General features: G+C 43.3%; 2 protein-coding genes across 13 annotated transcripts in view; one reads left to right on the forward strand and one right to left on the reverse strand.

The window, feature by feature from the left end:
* CNOT8 (CCR4-NOT transcription complex subunit 8) overlaps positions 1-6,697 on the forward strand; it is a 19,113-nt gene extending 12,416 nt beyond the window's left edge. For 9 of the 11 annotated variants that reach the window (XM_025387293.1, XM_025387284.1, XM_025387283.1 and 6 more), the window contains 4 exons: positions 415-576; positions 1,494-1,638; positions 2,287-2,397; positions 5,195-6,697. In XM_025387293.1, the coding sequence (XP_025243078.1) occupies positions 422-576; positions 1,494-1,638; positions 2,287-2,397; positions 5,195-5,344 (561 nt within the window). In that variant the 5' untranslated portion in view covers positions 415-421 and the 3' untranslated portion in view covers positions 5,345-6,697. The remainder of the gene's footprint in view (positions 1-414; positions 577-1,493; positions 1,639-2,286; positions 2,398-5,194) is intronic. The other 2 variants (XM_025387285.1, XM_025387294.1) reach the window with 1 other exon arrangement.
* Positions 6,698-16,350: 9,653 nt separating this feature from the next.
* GEMIN5 (gem nuclear organelle associated protein 5) overlaps positions 16,351-21,954 on the reverse strand; it is a 49,840-nt gene continuing 44,236 nt past the window's right edge. For both annotated transcript variants that reach the window (XM_025387282.1, XM_025387281.1), the window contains exons 25-28: positions 20,892-21,054; positions 19,766-20,267; positions 17,853-17,949; positions 16,351-17,250 (exon numbers count right to left, since the gene is read on the reverse strand). In XM_025387282.1, the coding sequence (XP_025243067.1) occupies positions 17,083-17,250; positions 17,853-17,949; positions 19,766-20,267; positions 20,892-21,054 (930 nt within the window). In that variant the 3' untranslated portion in view covers positions 16,351-17,082. The remainder of the gene's footprint in view (positions 17,251-17,852; positions 17,950-19,765; positions 20,268-20,891; positions 21,055-21,954) is intronic.

Genomic DNA, 21,954 nt, shown 5'->3' on the forward strand with positions numbered 1-21,954 from the left:
TTTTTTTTTTTTTTTTTTGAGACAGAGTCTTGTCTGTTGCCCAGGCTGGTCTGGAACTCCTGGCCTCAGGTGATCTTCCTGCCTTGGCCTTGCAGAGTGCTGGGATTACAGGCGTGCACCACTGTGCCAGGTTTTTTTTTTTTTTTTTTTTCCCCCAAATAATGAGCAAATGTATACCCATTATAATTAGGAAATTTAGTTTATGGAGGAAAATCTCATTTTTCTATCTGTCACAGAAATATGGTGATCTACTCTGCATGCTTGTTTGAATGTTGGAAAGAGTGAATTGATCTATTAAGTTAGGAAAAGCATTTCAAAAATACTTGTACTATAAGTATAAGGTGGTGGTAATATCGTGGCCACTACTTCTGTTTCTTTATTCACCAGTTAATAAATAAACACCTTGTTTTTTAGAGAGGACATGTACTCCCAGGATTCCATAGATCTCCTTGCTAACTCAGGACTACAGTTTCAGAAGCATGAAGAGGAAGGGATTGACACACTGCACTTTGCAGAACTGCTTATGACATCAGGAGTGGTTCTCTGTGACAATGTCAAATGGCTTTCATTTCATAGGTCAGTCCTAGGGAATGTGTATTTCTCTCTCGCTTTGGGCTACACTGGAGCAGGGAACTGAATTCTTAGTCATTTTTGAAGTCCTAGTGACTGTTCTGTTCATCAGGAGCAGTCAGAAGTTGAATTGGTACTTGTTGCCCATGTTTCAGTTTTTCAGAAAATACTGGGGCTTATATACTGGTTTGTTTCACACGGTATTTGGCTTTATCATGTGGCTATCAGTGGGTTTAATTCCAAGTGGGAATATGGTGGGTGGAGAGGGTCACAGTACTTGGTTATCTTTTAAATGGCTGTCCCCAGAGTTTCTTAGGTACTTGAAAGCCAGATTCTCCTTATTTTAACTTCTCAGTACTTTTGGATTTTTGGTGAATCAAATCCACAGTTAAAACCTTTGGGTACTTTTTTATATCTCCCATATTAGCCTGTTAGGTTGTTATTGGAAAGTTCAGATTATAGGCCGGGCATGGTGGCTCACACCTGTAATCCCAACATTTTGGGAGGCTGAGGCAGGCGGATCACCTAAGGTCAGGAGTTCGAGACCAGCCTGGCCACCATGGCAAAACCCTGTCTCTACTAAAAATACAAAAATTAGCCAGGCATGGTGGCGGGCGCCTGTAATCCCAGCTACTTGGGAGACTGAGGCAGGGATAATTGCTTGAACCCGGGAGGTGAAGGTTGCAGTGAGCCGAGATCGCGCCATTGCACTCCAGCCTGGGCGACAGAGCGAGACTCTGTCTCAAAAAAAAAAAAAAAAAAAAAAAAAAAAGATTCAGATTATAGTACAATAAACTACTCAGAAAAAGTGAAAGTTCCTAACACGAAGTAGCATTTACAAGCTTTGAGAAATAAAATGGTTGAACACTGGGGCCTGATAACTGCTGCTTTTTTAACCTCTGTGGTTTATTCTCTCCTTGTAGTGGCTATGATTTTGGCTATATGGTAAAGTTGCTTACAGATTCTCGTTTGCCAGAAGAGGAACATGAATTCTTTCATATTCTGAACCTTTTCTTCCCATCCATTTATGATGTGAAATACCTGATGAAGAGTTGCAAAAATCTTAAGGTATATGATGTTTTTCTTAATACCAGTAACAAAAATAAGGACAGAAAAAAAGCTGACTTTGCTTTATTGTTATGTGTTCAGCATGCATTATTGAGTACTAGATGCCAGTGTGGTGGTAGACAGGGTATAATATAAAGCTGATTTGCACAGATATTTGTGTGGCCATGAAGGGAACCCTCTGCTTCTGTCATCTTAAGGCAGGCATTCTTCACTCGAGGCCCATGAACCTAATGAAAAGGTATAAATGCTGTTTGTTAGGGATGGGGTCTGTGGTGTAACAGATTCTCAGAGGGGTTCTTAACTCTAGAAAGTTTTAGAACTTGGTACCCTAATAAATTGTTGACATAGAGCTTTGCTGTCTAGAATTAGAGTGGGATTTACTATTTCCTCAGCCTTGCAATTCTGATTTTAAAGGCAGAGGTCTGGCAAAATTAACAACATGGAAAGGAGCAAAATATAGGATGTAGCACAATATAGCGTTTGGAAAAAGGGAAGAAAAGAGCTAAAAAGAGGTTATTAAGGCCTGTTAAATAAATGGCCTGTCCTCATTTCTTGCTAGAATTTAGTGAACTCATAACTGCACTTAGTTGACTTCAGTAGAGGCATGTTGGGTCTGTAATACTATCTTTGTTTTTCATATATCTCCAGGGAGGTCTTCAGGAAGTTGCTGATCAGTTGGATTTGCAGAGGATTGGAAGGCAGCACCAGGCAGGCTCAGACTCACTGCTGACAGGAATGGCTTTCTTTAGGATGAAAGAGGTAAACTTCCTCGAATGTGATCACAGGCCTCTTGGCAGTAACTTACTGAAGACTAAGGAGGTAGTGGATGGTCTGTTGTGTGGGCTGAGGTTTGCTGAACATGTGTTTTTATTTATTTATTTATTTATTTACTTATTTATTTATTAATTTATTTGAGATGAAACCTTGCTCTGTCACCCAGGCTGGAGTGCAGTGGTGCATTCTCGGCTCACTGCAACCTCCACCTCCCGGGTTCAAGCTTTTCTTCTGCCTCGGCCTCCTGAGTAGCTGGGATTATAGGCGCCCGCCACCGTGCTCTGCTAATTTTTGTATTTTTAGTAGACACGGGGTTTTGCCACGTTGGCCAGGCTGGTTCAAACCCCTGACCTCAGGTGACCCGTCTGCCTTGGCCTCCCAAAGTGCTGGGATTACAGGCGTGAGCCATGGTGCCTGGCTGAATTTTTTGTATTTTTAGTAGACACAGGATTTCACTATGCTGGCCAGGCTGGTCTCGAACTCCTGACCTCAGATGATCCACCTGCCTTGGCCTCCCAAAGTGCTGGGATTACAGGCGTGAGCCATGGTGCCTGGCTGAATTTTTTGTATTTTTAGTAGACACAGGGTTTCACTATGCTGGCCAGGCTGGTCTCGAACTCCTGACCTCAGATGATCCACCTGCCTTGGCCTCCCAAAGTGCTGGGATTACAGGCGTGAGCCACCGCGCCCGGTCACACTGATTGTTTTTTTAGCAAGTTGATGGCCACTTTGAAGGTGGTGGTTTTTTGTTATGGTGTTCAGCATGTCACATGTTTGAGAGGCAAAAGCAGCATTCTGACATGAGAGCCACTTTCTAGTAACCAAGTATTCTTGAGCACACCCAAGTCCAGAACTTGGTATTCTTGGTAACTCTAATTTTCAGTTATTTGCTTTTTTTTGATTCCTGTAATACAAATATATTTGTTAGGCCACCCACTGACATTATGGTAAGTTCTGTCAATTACTATTAAATAAATACTATATTGAGTTTACTATAACCCCTTAGTAAAAAGACTCTTAATTTCTTTTAGTTTCTTTACTCACTGACTCAGGTTTTAAAATGTATTTGAAGATGTAGAAGGAGTAAGACGCTGCTTGGAAAAATTAAAATGTCGATTTTGTTGACACTTTTGAGGAACAGATCAGATTAATTGATCTGTAGACATGGATCTCCTTTTTAGAGCTAAGATTGTAGAGAGGGAGAGTACATTTCCTCTTTGTTACTCTTAATTATAAACAACTGTTACCATGTGTTGGTAAATGTTCTAGGTTAGTGGTTCTCAACTGGGGATGATTTTGCCCTGGAGGGTACATTTGTTAATATCTGTACATGATTTTGGTTGTCACAATCTGGTGGGGGAGGGTGGTGTGCTACCTGTCAGGAATGCTGCTAAACATCCTATGATACACTGGACAAGTTACCCCAAATAATTATCTTGCCCCAGTAGTGTCACAATGGAGAGATCTTGCTTTGAGTGCTTACTGTTTGTTATCTCATTCCTCATAATAACCCTATTGTCCTGTTTATAGATAGGGAACTATGGCTTAAAAGGAATTTAAATGACTTTGCCAAGGTCAAGTGAGTCCGTCTGAATCCAGAGCCCAAGCTCTTAACCATTGCTTTGCTTGTTAAAGACAAGGGAGCAGTTGCATTAAACAGCAGCAGCAGCAGCAGCACAGAGATACTGGCAGTAAAAGAATACATGGAAAGTATGTCTGTTCAGATAGGAGAGCCTTTCTCCTGCAGAGAAAGGAGCATGAAAACACTGCATTAAAAGGAAAGGTTTAGGCTGGGTATGGTGGCTCACACCTGTAATCCCAGCACTTTGGGAGGCCGAGGCAAGTGGATCACTTGAGGTCAGGAGTTCCAGACCAGCCTGACCAACATGGCGAAACCTGCCTCTATTAAAAGTACAAAAATTAGCCAGGTATGATGACATGCACCTGTAATCCTAGCTACTTGGGAGGCTGAGGCAAGGGAATCACTTGAGCCTGGGAGGCGGAGGTTGCAGTGAGTAAAACCGTGTCTGCTTTTTTTTTTTGAGATGGAGTCTTGCATTGTTCCCCAGGCTGGAGTACAGTGGCGCAATCTCAGTTCACTGCAACGTCTGCCTCCCAGGTTCAAGCATTTCTCTGCCTCAGCCACCCAAGTAGCTGGGATTACAGGTGCCCGCCACCATGCCTGGCTGATTTTTTGTAATTTTAGTAGAGATGGGGTTTCACCATCTTGGCCAGGCTGGTCTTGAACTCCTGACTTCGTAATCCACCTGCCTTGGCACCCCGAAGTGCTGGGATTACAGGCGTGAGCCACTGTGCCTGGCTGAGCCTTTCTATACTATTAGTTTTTTTTTTTTCCTAGTTTGGTGTATTTTCAGGGCTTTAGGAAGGCTGGGAGGTGCTGATGTGGTAGTGGTTTTTCTCTTTTTTGACATGGAATTTCACTGTGTTGCCCAGACTGGAGTGCAGTGGCACGATCTTGGCTCACTGCAGCCTCTGCCTCCTGGGTGCAAGTGATTCTTCCGCCTCACCCTCCCAAGTAGCTGGGATTACAGGCGTGTGCCACCATGCCTGGCTCATTTTTGTATTTTTAGTAGAGATGGGGTTTTGCCATGTTGGCCAGGCCGGTCTCGACCTCCTGACCCCAAGTGATCTGCCCGCCTCGGCCTCACAAAGTGCTGGGATTACAGGCATGAGCCATTGTGCCTGGCCAGATGTGATAGTGTTTATACTTGTCATGACTTCTAGCATAATTCTCACCATGGTTCTCTGTCCCATTCTTCAGTTGTTTTTTGAGGACAGCATTGATGATGCCAAGTACTGTGGACGGCTCTATGGCTTAGGCACAGGAGTGGCCCAGAAGCAGAATGAGGATGTGGACTCTGCCCAGGAGAAGATGAGCATCCTGGCGATTATCAACAACATGCAGCAGTGATGGTGCCAGGCTCTGCAGGTTGGGCCTGATCCCAGAGTGGTGCTTACTGTGCTTGACTGTGTACTTATCTTCCCCAAGAGAAAATGCTTCTTTTGAGCAAACTGTACCTACCATCTGCATTGAGCAGAAAGACTTTTGTTTTACTGAAGACAAAAGATGTCTTTATTTTAGACCCAGAAGAGAGGAGTTTGCTCTGAATTTGTAAGTAAGTCTTCCCCATTCCTCATCCCTGAGCCTCTCCTCTCTGGTTGCCTCCTGCCACCAGCATCCATGGCTCATTTGACACCTTTTTAAATATCCAGGACAAGTCTGAAACAAACTAGTAAAATGTATATAACTCTTACCTGTTGTCATTCTTTTTCTTTTAAATTTGTTGCTAATCTCTGATAATGAAGATTCTTACTCTGATTCTCAGCTGAGCTGTGAGGGCTTCCAGGGAAAATGGAACAAAATGGTGTTCTTATGTAATGGGTTGTAGATACTGAGTTTTCCTTTCCTTTTCTGACCCTTCTTGAGGACATTTGCTTTCCTCACACTTTTGTAGTCTTTCTTTACATATTACTATATGGAAATGAATTGCTCTGTGCTGAAATTTGAAGACCAGAAAATGAAACTTAAAAGCAAACAATTTTACTGAATCTGTGTACCCTTCATTCATGAGAACTCCAGAATGAGTGTTGACCACTGAAGCATCTTTTAAGTCTGTGTTCCATTGTGCCACTCAGGTTTGCCATCGCATACGTATCATCTGAAATCATTTGAAATTTTTGTACAATAAAATATCCTGGATTTGATCCCAAATGAAACTAGTAAGATCAGATTTTTGGGTCATGTCTGTTGTATTTTCAATAATGTGATTTCAGATAGTCATCTGGATTCTCCCACTTCTCTATTTTCTCTACTTTTCCTTCCAGCAAACCTGAAACATTAGGGAGATGGATTAATGTGAGTACCAGGAATGTCTTTAAAAAGCTAGAGTGGTTACATTTAATCAGGCAGTAAGATAATTTGGGTTCTTGAGTTGTTTTGGAGCAATATCCCACAACTGGGGTAGGAAGCTCAGGATTTTTTTTTTTTTTTTTTAAAGCTAGTCATTTCAAAAGTACATTGTATTTTTTTGAATGACCACAGTATGGACAATTTCAAAAACCAAAACCCCCTTCGGATTGGTGGAAATAAAAACTGGTAACTCACTCAAGTGAATGAATGGTCTTGCATTTTAAAAGCTTATGGGAAACTCAATTTGAAATGATTAAAAAATGTCAAGTATTATAAGCTGGTATTTAAGATGCTTGTAAATATTATTTATGTTTTTAATTTTGTAAAATAAAGATTTCTTTTTAACCACTGGCATTGAGGTTGGGTCTTTCATAGCTATGGATTGCTGGCTCTGGAAGATGGTCATTTGCCATCAGTGAAATAAGAGCATCTTGCCTCCATTGTCCCCAAGTTGGCTTACATACAAAATATCACTTGGGGGGGTGGGTGCGGGAATAAAAAAATATGTATCATTTGGTAGGAAGCTTTTCACGAGCACCTGTGTAAATGGACTTGTCTCTTCATGCTCAAGATTGTTGGGTCTTAATATTATAGAATTAAACCAGTCTAGTATTTCCTCACTCCATTATATATGGTGGATTAGCTTGTTAATTAGTGGGATTCTTTTAAACAACCTGAACTTTGGATATCCTAGAGTTGGCTCAAGACTTTGTTTCCAGCCATTTCTATTGACACAAAATGGGGTTTTAAGAAGTCTGGTACAGGGGCACATACAGAATTGTGACTGAAGTTGACATAGCAAGAGATTTATCACTGTAATTTGTGGTGAAACAGCAGTCAGTGGTTCTCAACCAGGATGCCCTGACATGCTGGTGACTGAACCCTATGCAGATACCCTTCCAAATTTGAATTAAAACAGGGCATTTAATATTTTCTACCATTAAGGTCTTACATGTCAGTAGAAATGCTGAGATAAAGAGTTGAGGAACTCAGTGTTGAGTGTGGGGTTTGGTCACTGCATGTGAGAGTTAAGCGCTTAGAGTAGTGCTTTAGCAAGAAAGAGCACAGGTCTATTAGAACTGGCAAGAACTTTGTGTGTATGAGTGCATATAGGGCTATGTGAGTGCTCATCCTCAAAAAGTGATGGCACTGTAGGGTAACCAAGAGAATAACTTCAGGTGTAATTCTTTTGGGGTTTAGACAGGGTCTCACTTGGTCATCCCGGCTGGAGTGCAGTGGCATGATCTTGGCTCACTGCACCCTCACCCTCCTGAGTAGCTGGGACTACTAGTGCATGCCACCATGCCCAGCTAATTTATATATTTTTTAGTAGAGATGGGGTTTCACCATGTTGGGCAAGCTGGTCTCAAACTCCTGACCTCAAGTGATTTGCCTGCCTTGGCCTCCCAAAGTGCTTACAGGCTTGAGTCACTGTGCCTGGCTTGTAATTCTTTTTTTTTTTTTTTTGAGACAGAGTCTCGTTCTGTCGCCCAGGCTGGAGTGCAATGGTGTGATCTCAGCTCACTGCAACCTCCGCCTCCCAGGTTCAAGCAATTCTCCTGCCTCAGCCTCCCAAGTAGCTGGTGCTAGAAATAATCAATTCCTCTTCAAACTTCTTTCTTTTAGCAACTAACGTCCTTTCACATTGTTAGAAAAGATAAATTCTTGTTTTCTAAACAAGCCTTTCCATCTTTGCCATGCCTAAACATGCCCAAACATGCCTTAACGGACAATCCCTCTCTCCCCTCCTTTCTTTATAAGTTACACATTTAAAGGTTTCAGTTTACCCTATTTGGAAAAGTTTTACCACTGCTACCCCTTCTTCCCTGTCTACCCTATTTAGAAAAATTTCAAGTTTTAGCCAATTGGGTTAGCTTAAATTGTGTGGTCTGACTCCAGTCAATGGGGAAGGGACACAAACAGAAGCTGCATTAGGGATGAAAACCCTTCTCTTCTCCTTTGTTCAGTGTGCTCTTGCGATTGTGACTGGTGCAGGCAGCACCCTTCTGCAGAAGTAAATTTGCCTTGCTGAGAAGTCTTTTGTTTGAGTGCTTGTTTTCTTTGTGACTCCAGGCTCTTATTTCCAACTGTTTGGGGGCTCATCTGGTATCCCATTCTCCTCCGGGGAAGGGTCTCTGATCACCTCTCATGAGGAGATGCGTCCCGCTGCCTCATTGCGATGGCCTCAGGAGTAAGGAATTGAGAACCACCCGTGTGAGGAATAAACCTGAACTCTCAACAATGAAGGAAGAAAAGGCCTACAAATACCGCAGCCACCAGGTAACTCTGCACACACCAAGGTCAGAAAAGCTGTGGGGGCGGTGAAGTACTTCCTTGGTGGTCAGGACATCCTGGAGGTTGAAAGTGTGTGAATAAGATACACAATTGAGTGTGAAGCGAGTGTGGAGTCCGGATCCGTGGTTCCATGTCACCTCATATGGCTTAAGGCAGCTTTCCTGTTGTGAGGCTTATACCAGCCTGCCAATGCTAAGAACACCCCCTCAGTCCTAACATCCCTGCAGCTGAACAAAAGTTCCTGGCCCAGGATCCGCAATGGAACAACAATGTAGCCCATCGAGGGAATATGAGAGATCTCAGAAATATGATAATTGAAGGGATTCGGGAATCAGTTCCTCAAACTCAAAATATACCAAAGCTTTTAATATACAACAGGGAAAGGATAAAGGACTTAAGGAATTCTTAGAGAGGCTTAAATTCCCGTGAGGGAAGTAGCCGGAGAAGTACGAAGTGAAAGTAGGGGAGTGCAAGAAACCTCCAGTGGGCGGGGAGGGGTTGAACCTCCAGAGAAAAGGGGGTAAGAAATCTCTAGTAAGAGGTTGAGCCACACAGACTCAGGAAACGCAGGGAAACTCCTAAAACTTCCAGAATGGGAAGTACATCAAGCAGGACAGGAAATAAAAAGGACAAGACAGACAATACAATTCCCTCTGATAGCCCTCTAGGTCTCATGTTAACATATTGGAAGGATAATGCGAGGACCAAACACAAGAAAAAGCAACAAATGATAAAATACTGCTGTTTTATTTGGACCAAAGAACCTATCCTCAAACCTTCAGTCTTTTGGCCAAGAGTTTCAGTCTAGTGAGGACTGGATTTGTCAACTTTTAATAGGGTATATCAATAACAAAAGTCCTGTGTCCCAGGAGGAAATAAGACTATGCCCTGTGTTGGCGGCAGGGGCCTGTCCTATATTCCCTAAAGGATACAGGAGACAAGCCAGAAGCTACTTCTTCTCAAGACATTAATATCCCTTACCCCAATAAGTCAACCAACACGTGGGACCCCTTAGACCACCTTCCCTGCCAAACACCACTAACTTCCCTCCCCCTCCAGTAGATGCAACTGCCCCAGACCCTTCCCCAGCTCACTTTGTTTCTCCCCCTCATAATCCTGATTCTTGGGGTCTCCCCAGCCTGAATGCCCTCCCCCAGGAAGACTTCAGTGTGAGATAGCACAATGTAAAAAAGATATCCAAAACTTCCCTTTCCCCACTACCTCCAGAGAATGTGCTCCAACGATCTTTCCCTTAAGGGAAGTGCCTCTAGGAGGAGGGGGCATTGGTTCCATCAACGCCCTGTTAATCAGTTCAGAAATCCAAAGCCTAACAAGGGAACTCAAACCACTCTTAGACGATCCCTATGGAGTAGCAGATCAAATTGATCAATTTCTAGGACCCCAGTTGTATACTTGGGCTGAGTTAATGTCCATCCTAGGCATCCTCTTTTTGGGAGAGGAAAGAAGCATGATCCGCAGGGCCACTATGACGGTTTGGGAACATGAACACCCCCTCAGTCCTAACATCCCTGCAGCTGAACAAAAGTTCCCGGCCCAAGATCCTCAATGGAATAACACCATCAAGGGAATATGAGAGATCTCAGAGATATGATAATTAAAGGGATTCGGGAATCAGTTCCTTGAACTCAAAATATACCAAAGCTTTTAATATACAACAGGGAAAGGATAAAGGACCTATGGAATTCTTAGAGAGGCTTAAAGAGCAAATGAGGAAATATGCTGGCCTAGAAGAAGACACCCTTGGGTGAGGAATGTTAAAGCTCCACTTTGTCACCAGATATTACAAAGAAATTACAAAAGATAGAAAATTGGAAAGACCGTCCCATAGAAGAGCTTTTAAGAGAGGCCCAAAAGGTATATGTACGAAGGGATGAGGAAAGGCAAAAGCAAATTGGGTTTGAACGGATTGAAGGTATCATATCCCTACCTCTGCCAGAAACAAAACAAGAGCTCAGAAAATGTTGGGGATTGGTTGGATACTGTTGCCTATGAATTGACTCTTATGCCTTAGAAACAAAACCTTTGTACCAAAGACTCACCCAAGAAGAGCCAGACCCCCTTCTCTGGACTCCACCAGAAATCAAACAAGTAGAAAAGTTAAAACATTTACTAGTGACTGCCCCTGTTCTAGCTTTACCCTCCCTAGAACAGCCATTCCATCTTTTTGTCAGTATAAGCAAAGGAGTGGCTTTAGGGGTACTTACCCAAGAGCATGGGGGCCACTGGCAGCCCGCAGCATTCCTGTCAAAAATTATTGACCCTGTTACCCGTGGATGGCCCGAATGTGTCCAATCTGTAGCTATTGCTCAGTCCACAAAGAGTTACTAGTCCACAAAGAGTTACTAAAACCTAGTCCACAAAGAGTTACTAATACAAGTATTAGATAATCTCCAGCTTCCTGAGGAAATAGCTATTGTTCATGTCCCAGGACACCAAAAAAACCCTCTCCTTTGAAAGTCGGGGAAATAATCTAGGCAACCAAATAGCCAAACAGGCCGCCTCTTCCCAAGCTACACCCATTTTTCATTTACCCCCTCATCTTCCCCCATGCAGACCAGGAAAAACTAAAGAAATTAGGAGCTGAGGAAAATTCAGAAGGAAAATGGGTATTACCAGATGGAAGAGAAATGTTATCTAAGCCTCTTATGAGGAAAATACTGTCACTTCATCAAGGATCTCACTGGGGTCCTCGAGCTACGTGTGATGCAGTCCTTACAGTCTATGAATGCATAGGAATATATACCCTCACTAAGCAAGCAGTGGATGGTTGCATAGTGTGCAGAAAGACTAATAAGCAAACCCTAAAGAGGCAACCTCCAGGAGGAAGGAACCCACGGTTAAGGCCATTCCGAAGTGCCCAGGTTGACCATACTGAAATGCCCCCAATAGGCCACCTCCAGTATTTGCTAGTAATAGTAAACTACCTTACCCACTGGGTAGATGCCATCCCCTTCCCAAGCGCAACAGCCAGTAATGTGGTCAAAGCCCTGTTAGAACACATCACACCCAGGTTTGGACTAACAGAAAACATTGATTCAGACAATGGGACTCACTTCACTGCACACATCATTAAAGGACTAACCCAGGCATTAGAAACAAAATGGGAATATCATATTCTTTGGCATCTGTCCTCATCAGGGTAAGTAGAAAGAATGAGTCAAACTTTAAAAAATCACCTAATCAAGTAAATCCTGGAAACTCGGTTACCATGAACAAAATGTCTTCCCATTGCCTTACTCAAAATCCAGATTGCCCCTTGAAAGGACCTTGGCCTGTCCCCTTATGAAACGCTCTATGGGTTGCCTTACCTAAATTCCACTACTGGCCTTTCTACATTTGAAACGAAAAATCAGTTTCTCAAAAACTTTGTATTTGGTTTGTCTTCCACCCTTTCCTCCCTCAGGATTCAAGGCTTCCTAGTGTAAACATCACCCCTCAAATTCCCAGTCCACCAACATCAACCCGGAGATCATGTCCTTGTCAAAATCTGGAAAGAGGGAAAGCTGGAGCCCACCTGAGAAGAAGCTTACCTGGTGCTCCTAACAACTGACACAGCAGGTCTGAACTGCTGAAAAGGGGTGGATCCATTGTACCCAAGTCAGAAAGTCGCTGCCCTCTCTGAAGCCATGGACCATCGTCCCAGGGCCAACTCCCACCAGAGTAACATTAAAGAGAAAAGCCTAATCTCTTTTTCCTCTTCTCTTTCCCTTAGCTACCTCTCATCTTATTATTAATGTAACTAGGTCAAGCTCACCCCAAACCCAAAGCATTACTTTCAATGCTTGTCTTGCCATGCCCTGCGGGGATCTCCAAAGTCAGAGACAGCTAGCCTCCTAGAAAAGCTCTGCCCATCCACCCCTTCCAAACCCAGCACCACCTATAACCGTTGCAATCAACAACCATGAGCCTTCCAGGGGTTATGATATAGTTGGGAGATGTTATCTGGACTACCAAATATCAGGGCTGGACCTCCTCAGAAGGCTGCAGCACCCTAAAACCCTACCTCCACTTCACCAAAGGAACTACCCCCTCAAATTGCCAAATCCACCAGGGCAACCCAGTACTTCTATTCTTATCCCCACCTCCACTGACCCTAACCCCACTTGTCTTTATGGCCTAGGAGTGGATGTCACTGGAAAAGACCACATAGGCTCCTTTAAAATATATTTTGTTAGCTGGGCGCAGTGGCTCACACCTATAATCTCAGCACTTTGGGAGGCCGAGGCAGGTGGATCACAAGGTCAAGAGATTGAGACCATCCTGGCCACCATGGTGAAACCCCATCTCTATTAAAAACAAAAATTAGCTGGGCATGGTGGCACATGCCTGTAGTCCCAGCTACTTGGGAGGCTGAGGCAGGAGAATTGCTTGAACCTGGGAGGCCGAGGTTACAGTGAGCCGAGATCGTGCCACTGCACTCCAGCCTGGCGACAGAGACTCTGCCTCAAACAAATAACAAGAAAACAAAAACAAAAAAAAGTTTTAACCCTCCTCCATCTCCTACCAACTCGCCTCCCCCACGCCCACCAAATCAAACCATTTTTTGTTTCTTACCTAATAATAAGAAAATAGCCATAGTAGAAGTCAAGGACCTAAAGCAAACTTAGCCATAGAAACCAGGTATCAAGATGTTAATGCCTGGCCAGAATGGATTAAATATTCTGTTCACACCCTAAATAAAAGCGATTGGTCCACTTGTGCAACAGGCAGGCCAGAAACCCAAATTGTTCCCCTTCCACTTGGATGGACCTCCAACCAACAGGGCATGAGCTGTGTGGTAGCTCTCTTCCAAAACCCTACAGCCTGGGGCAATAAGGCATGCTAAACTCTCTCACTGCTATTCTTGAAGTTAAAGGCCCTGTAGGTCAGCTCCGGTTAACAATGTACATTTTACCTCATGTCTCTCACGACGGGGAAAATTTGGCATTCCTTGGAAGCCTAATGGGATGCAGTGAGTCCAGGCCTTTTGAGGAGCTAACCAATCAGTCTGCCCTTGTTCATCCCCGGGCGGATGTATGGTGGTATTGTGGTGGGCCACTACTGGGTACTCTGCCAAGTAACTGGAGGGACACTCACGCTCTAATCCCATTGGCCATCCCTTTCACCCTGGCGTTTCACCAACCAAACAAAAAGAACAATTGAAGAGCAGAAGTGCCCCTTAAGGGTCCTTTGACCCTCACATTTATATAGATGCCATTGGAGTTCCATGAGGGCTACCAAATGAGTTTAAAGCCCAAAATCAAATAGCTGCAGTATTTGAATCTATATTGTTCTCATGGGTAACTGCAAACAAAAATGTAGACCGGATAAATTACATTAACTATAATCAACAATGGTTTGTTAATTATACTAGGGATGCCATTAAAGGAATAGCTGAACAATTAGGCCCTACCAGCCAAATGGCCTGGGAAATTGAATAGCCCTGGACATGATATTAGCTGAGAAGGTTGGGGTCTGTATGATGATTGGAGTCTAATGCTGTACTTTTATCTGCAAAAATATAGCCCCCAATGGAACAATTACAAAAGCCCTATAAAAGGCCTTACCACCCTAGCAAACGAATTGGCCAAAAATTCTGGAGTAAATGACCCCTCCTCTAACCTCATGGAAAAATGGTTTGGAAAATGGAAGGGACTCATAACCTCAATCTTTACCCCCCTTGCAATTGTTATAGATATACTTATTCTTGTAGGTTGCTGCATTATACCCTGTATTTGTGGATTAGTGCAAAGACTCATAGAAAACGCTCTCCCAAAACCCCTCTCGCTTCTCCCCCACCCTACTCAGATAAGCTCCTATTCCTAAGTGAACAAGAGGAACAATAAAGTCAAGATATGTTAAGGAAACTTGAAGAGGAAGAACTACCAAGAGGGGGAAATTTGCCAATGAATCAATTTCTCTTCAAACTTCCTCATTCCTTTTAGCAACTAATGTCCTTTCACATTGCTAGAAAGGATAAATTATTGTTCCCTAAACAAGCCTTTCCATCTTTGCTGTGCCTAAACGTGCCCAAACATGCCTTAATGGACAATCCCTTCCTCCCCTCCTTTCTTTACAAGTTATGTGTTTAAAGGTTTAAGTTTACCCTATCTGGAAAAGTTTTACCACTCCTACCCCTTCTCCCCTGTCTACCCTATTTGGAAAAATTTCAAGTTTTAGCCAATCGGGCTAGCTTAAATTGTGTGGTCCGACTTCAGCCAATGGGGAAAGGACACAGAAACAGAAGTTGCATTAGGGATAAAAATCCTTCTTTCCTTTGTTCAGTGTGCTCTTGTGATTGTGACTGGTGCAGGCAGCACCCTTCTGCAGAAGTAAATTTGCCTTGCTGAGAAGTCTTTTGAGTGCCCGTTTTCTTTGCGACTCCAAGCTCTTATTTCCAACACTGGGATTACAGACATGTGCCACCATGCCCAGCTAATTTTTGTATTTTTAGTAGAGATGGGGTTTCTCCATGTTGGCCAGGCTGGTTTTGAACTCCTGACCTCAGGTGATCTGCCTGCCTTGGCCTCCCGAACTGCTAGGATTACAGGTATGAGCCACTGTGCCTGGCCATAATTCATTTTAAAAATTTTATTTATTACTTATAGAGATGGGAGTTTGCTATGTTGCCCAGGCTGGCCCTGAACTCCTGGCTTCAAGCAATCCTCCCGCCTCAACCTCCATAGTATCTAGAGTATAGGTTTGCACCATAGCACCAGGCAACTGAGTGCAATTCAGTCCCTCCATATATACTACCAAATGTTCGTCTCAAATATATACTGCCTCCATATATACTGCCCAGTTGGTCTCAAACTCCAGTCCTCAAGTGATTCACTTGCCTTGGCCTCCCAAAGTGTTGGGATTACAGGCATGAGCCACCCCGCCCGGACTCAAATAGTAAATCTTGTTCTTACCAAAGCAGTAACTGAGGAGTGAGCAGGACCCTTCTAGCCACAGGTGATGCTTCCGACAGATCACAAATGAATTTAGAATTCTAGTTTAGCAATATCACTCTTTACTCAAGTGGAACGGACTATATATTTTTTCCACCTCTGTAAGCAAAGTTCATTTTAGCAGTTTGTAGAAATGGTGTCCAGTTTTCCACCTAGCCATGCCTATTTATATCTTTTCAATCAAGAAAGATTCTCCATCTCTAGTAACAAAACATCATCTTCCTAAAGTTCACTTAACTGTATGAACTGTGAGAATCTAAATTCTACAGTATTTCCCTTTGTAGAGTTTATTAAACGCTAATGCTAGGCACATACACATCTTTGAAAACTGCCTTAAACATTTTCCTTCCTGGGACTCCCTGTAAATGAATTTCATTCTTACTGTCCCAATCCCAATCCTAGGAATTAACTGAAAAATAAACTACAAACGTGAGCAGAACAGCCTTCACAATGAATCCTAGATAAAACAGTTCAATTATGTGAAAGGCCTATTCCTTCCCACACCCATGCCAGACTGTGATTTTCCCATCCTAGCAACTGTGACATTACAGAAACATCTGTTCCTGACACTGTTCAACTGTTTAAATAACCAAGGAGGAGAAAAAAAAAAGATTTACAATTAAATAGTATTTAGGGTCCCAACTGTCAGAGTCCAAAAATCCAAAGGTCATCTATGCAAAATTAGGAACATGCATTTTTCTCCAAAGAGTATCTTTGGCTTTAATCTGATTCTCAAAAGGATCCTATAATCCAAGTAAGTTTAAAAACCATTGGAACAGTAATTTATTCCTGAGCTATTTGACTGCCATCGATCCATGTGTTATAAAACTGAAGGGAAAACACACATTTGAATCACTTCTTCTAAAGCTTAGTAAATGATCTATTCAAATAAGCAATTACATAAAAGAATAAAACCAAATTTCCAACCTAAAATTCTGACAGGAGAGTCAACATGATGGTTAAGGCCTATTTCATATTCAAACTTCAATCTATGAAAGAGGAGACAGAGAAGGGTCTCCGCTTTCAAATTAAATATTATAAAAACAATTTTAAAAAAGTATCAATAGTCCTAAAATGCAGCAACTCCATCTCAAACAAGCATGACACATTTCTGATCAGATGAAGTATTTATAAAGGTAGCTTGTGTTTTAAGCATGTAACACTTTGGGTGATGACAGAAGTTTCTCCTCTTTGGATGAAACCTGCCTAAGGCTGTAGAGATGACCAACACTCTGCAGGTATTAGTTCTGAGTAACTACTGCGGGCTTTACATGATCTTCCCTCCCGCAGGAGACCACAATTGAGTCTAAAGTCAGATCCACTGTGTCTGTGGGTAGGCAGGGTTGATTCAAACTTAATCCTCATTTGTATTCATTTGGATTACCGCAAAAACAGCTAGGGACCAGAGTGAATGTCTGGTGAGGTGGAACTGCAGAGGTGAAAGGTGTCAAACATTTTCAATTTGGCAGTTTCTTCAAGGTGTGTAAAAATTCACGTGCAGAAGGTCTGGCAGTGTCTTTTGTAAGTTTTCGTGTTGCCGTATTTCTGAAGGAGCTCTAGGGCCTGCTGCTGCATTTCCTGGGCCAGACACCCAGGAAAGTGGGACCTGATGAGAAGCAGGACGAGGCAGCACTCCAGCACATCTGGGAAGGGCCAGGCCTGAAAGATGATGACACGAGGATGAATAAGGAAGCATTTGCAAAAGAGCCACAAACACCTTCACAGAAGGCACCAGTGACTCAGGTTCATCTATAGACACTTCTTGGACACAGCTGATCCAGCTCTCTCCTAAGGCAATGTCCTGTCTTTCTCTTCAACGGTTACTCCAAGGAGAAATGACACTGAAAACTGGGATGGTTGCTGGGATGTCCTTCTCAATGGCACAATCTCTTTCTACAGCACTATGCAAATCAACCCTTAAAAATGGTGCTTCTATTACTATTTGGGCCCACAGCCAAAAAGACCTGTCCATCTGTAAGCTGTCTAATATATGGCACCAATCTAAATTTTACTTCTTACCTATTACATTTATTTAGTTTCTCTGAAGACTGAGGTATAAAATTACTTGTGTGATCAAAAATTCTATTCTCACAAAACATCCTAGCTAACCAAAGTAATTGGATTCTAAATTCTTAAGCTCATATGAATGGGTAGAGATTTTAGAAACTGAACAGAGAGGTAGCTGACCTATAAGAACGTGGTATAGTCAAGTGATAACACAAAAAGTGATGCTTTACCAAATGAACTGCTTTAACTCTTACCTTAATGCTCTCAGGAAATTTCGCCATTCTCTCATTTGCCTCTGTAAGCCTTTTGGTTAATTCAGGCAGAGAAAGTGGCTCATTTTTTTCTTCTTTACTAGTGAAAAAAATAAAAGGTATAAGTTGTATGTCTTGCCCTGGGTAACATTTTTCTCCCATTGATTTTACTGTGGTAAAATGTATGTAACATAAAGCTTACCATTTTAGCCATTTAAACATATATAGTTCAGCGGTTTTAAATACATTCATAATGTGAAAAACATCCCCACCACCCATTTCCAAAACTCTTGTCGTTTTGTGAAACTGAAATTTTATACCCATTAAACAGTCACTTCTCATTCTGCTTCCCTTAGCCCCTATCAATATCATTCTACTTTCTGTCTCTATGATTTTAACTATTTTGAGTACCTCATATAAGTGGAGTCATACAGTGTGTGTCTTTTCGTGACTGGCTTATTTCACTCAGCATAACGACCTTCCTTTGTAAGGCTGAATGACATTCCATCATATAGATATGGCACATTTTGCTTATCCATTCACCTGTCAGTGGATACTTAGGTTGCTCCCATGTTTTGGGTATTACGAATAATGCTGCTATGAACACAGGTGTGTGCACATATTTCAGACTCTGCTTTCAATTCTTTTGGGTATATACCCAGATGTGGAAGTGCTGGATCCTATGGTCATTCTATTTTACATTTCTGGAGGAACTGCTGCTATACTGTTTTCCACAGTGGCTGCATCATTTTACATTTCCACCCACAGGCACAAGGATTCCAATGTCTCTGCATCCTCCCCAACACTTGTTCTGTTTCTCTGATAGTAGCCTAATGGCTATGAAGTGCTACTTCACTGTAGTTTTGATTTGCAACTCCCTAACGATCAGATATTGAGCATCATTTCCTGTGCTTACTGGCTTTTTACAGAAATATCTATTCAAGCCCTTTGCCCATCCTTGAACAGGATTATCTTTTGTTGTGCCTGGGTAACTTTTATCTTTTATTTTTTAAATTTTCTTAAAATTTAAACTTTTGCCCATGACACAGCCCCCAGGAGGTCCTGAGAACATGTGCCACTGCCTGGGTAACTTTTATCTCATTTTATAAATAAAATTCCTTTGTCACCTGGCTTCTTAAAATTTAATTTTTTTTTGTAGAGACAGGGTCAACCAGGCTGGTGTGAGTGGCACAATCGTATCTCACTACAGCCTCGAACTCCTGGGCTTAAGTGATCCTCCCACCTCAGCCTCCTGAGTAGCCAGGACTACAAGTGCATGCCACCACAACTGGCTAATTTTTAAAAATTAATTTTTCTAGAGACAGGGTCTCAATATGTTGCCCAGGCTGAACTTGAGTTCCTGGTCTCAAGTGATCCTCCTGCCTCAGCCTCCTAAGTACCTACAGGGTATATGCTACCACACCTGGTTATTTTATTTGTATTTTTTGAGATGAAGTCTCCCTCTGATGCCCAGGTTGGAGTGCATTGGTGTGATTTTGGCTCACTGCAACCTCTGCAGCCCAGGTTCAAGTGATTCTCTGGCCTCAGCTCCCCAAGTAGCTGGGATTACAGGCATGTGCCACCATACCTGGCTAATTTTTGTATTTTTAGTAGAGATTGGGGTTCATCATGTTGGCCAGGCTGGTCTCAAACTCCTGACCTCAAGTGATCCGCCCACCTCAGCCTCCCAAAGTGCTGGGATTACAAGCGTGATCCACTGTGCCTGGCCTTTTTTTTTTTTTTTTTTTTTTTGTAGAGACAGGGTCTCACTTTGTTGCCCAGGCTGGTGGTAAACTCCCGGGCCAAGTGATCCTCCTGCTTCAGCCTCCCAAAGTGCTAGGATTATAGGCACGAGCCACTGTTCCTAGTCAGCAGGGTTATTTTTCATTCCATCTTGCACTTGCCTCAGTACTTACCACTGGCTCTGAGAACTGGAGAGGGGCTGCTCTGCTTCTACTTCCAGTTCATTCTTATCAGGACCATTTGCTGTGGATTTACAGAGTTGACTCCTCTGGTGCTGGCGGATCATTTCTGCCAAGGTCTCTTGGACTTCAGCAACAGCTCTCTGTGAGTTTTGGAGACTGGCATGCTTTTCTGAAAAGAGCTCCTTAAAAGTACTCAGTATTCGCTCACCTTCTTCTGTGAGTCTCAAGTCTAGTTCCGAGGGTGTGTTTGGCTCTGGCTGAGAAGTTTCAGGGTCAGTTTCTTCAGTGCTGGCAGTGTCTACCTGCTGGCTTGGCTCAACAGAGAGTGTTTTGTGACCAGTCCCCACCCAGACACTGGAATTTGGGCAAGGCCTAGAGAGAGACCACCAGAATTCATACAGACGCCCATAAAGAAAAAAGGCCTCCAGACTTTTGAAAGCTGGCATGGCAGGGGATTGACGGTCACCCAATTTGTCTCTTAGGTGGTCACAGCCTACGAAAAGAGAAAAAAGATACTGGGTCATGCATTTCTCTAGTTGCCAGAAATCTGGCTTCCTGCCCTTATGTTCTATTTCTTATCACCCAAGAAGCAGACCCCAGGAAAAAGGACAACAGTGTGATCCACAGGGCCACATGCCTTTCCACCAAAAGCCAACTGGAGGCTAAACATTTCCTGTCTTGGGACAATGTTCTCATTACTACATCCTAGGAGTCATTCAAAGCATGATAGAGTCCATTTGTCCTACTGAAGGCTCTGGGGCCACAATGACTGAGGTAAGATCACACTGTCTCTCTGAAAAATCACAATGATTTAGTTCAGTGACTGTGCAGCCCAAGGAAGGTGAATCTTTTTGCTGTTCTTACTAACATGTAACTACATTCCTATTTCTCTCTCCCTTAAACTGTGTGGAAAGTGGACAGGAGGCAGTAAGAGGGTAGGGCCAGGTAAAGGAAACAGTATAGTTATTCTTAAAAGCTTGGGTAAGAGAATCCAAACTTTCTTCTGAAATGACACAGCTGACTAATCTCCATCTTTTAAGAATTTAGGTGCCACACCACTAGTGGTGGTGAAGTTGTCCACTAAAGGGTGTGCCTCAGGCAGGGGGGAGTCATTTACCGTCGGGGAGAAAGGCTGAGTACACTTCCTGCATGATGGTGAAGCTCCCCGAGTCATAGCTCCGGACCACTGCCTGAAGGAGCGCCTGCACAGCCTCGTCCCAGGAGGCCATCTGCTGGCTCAGCACTGCCAGGGTCAAGTCATGGCAAATGTGAAGCAGGAGCTGGAGAGAGAAGCCAGAGTCTGAGGTAAACATCCTCCCACGGTAGGCCCAGAGGATGCCACCAAACTGTTCCTGTGAACCGCATTTGGAAACAAGTACACATAATTCACACTTAAGAAAGTTCCTCTTGTCTCCGCCACCCATTTTTGCTTCCCCCATCAGAAACTCTCATGTCTAGCTGCACAGCAACACCTACGTCCCGGTGTTAAAGTCTGCTCACACTGAGAAAACACCTTTACATTTGCATTTAATTGAAACAAAAAGTGAGTTTCTGGAACTAAAAGCTGTAATCAAAAACACAATAAAAGCTGGGCGCAGTTGCTCACACCTGTAATCCCAGAACTTTGGGAGGCTGAGGCGAGTGGATCACCTGAGGTCAGGCGTTCAAAGACTAGCCTGGCTAACGTGGTGAAACCCCGTCTCTAAAAAAAAAAAAACCAAGGCCGGGCGCGGTGGCTCAAGCCTGTAATCCCAGCACTTTGGGAGGCCGAGACGGGCGGATCACGAGGTCAGGAGATCGAGACCATCCTGGCTAACACGGTGAAACCCCGTCTCTACTAAGAAATACAAAAAACTGGCCGGGCGCGGTGGCTCACGCCTGTAATCCCTGCACTTTGGGAGGCCGAGGCGGGCGGATCACGAGGTCAGGAGATCGAGACCATCCTGGCTAACAAGGTGAAACCCCGTCTCTACTAAAAATACAAAAAATTAGCCGGGCGCGGTGGCGGCGCCTGTAGTCCCAGCTACTCGGGAGGCTGAGGCAGGAGAATGGCGCGAACCCGGGAGGCGGAGCTTGCAGTGAGCCGAGATGGTGCCACTGCACTCCAGCCTGGGGGACAGAGTGAAGACTCCGCCTCAAAAAAAAAAAAAAAAAAAAAAAAAAAAAAAAAAAAAAATTTC

The sequence above is a fragment of the Theropithecus gelada genome, chromosome 6 (genome assembly GCF_003255815.1).
Source record: "Theropithecus gelada isolate Dixy chromosome 6, Tgel_1.0, whole genome shotgun sequence".
Classification (NCBI taxonomy): Eukaryota; Metazoa; Chordata; class Mammalia; order Primates; family Cercopithecidae; genus Theropithecus; species Theropithecus gelada.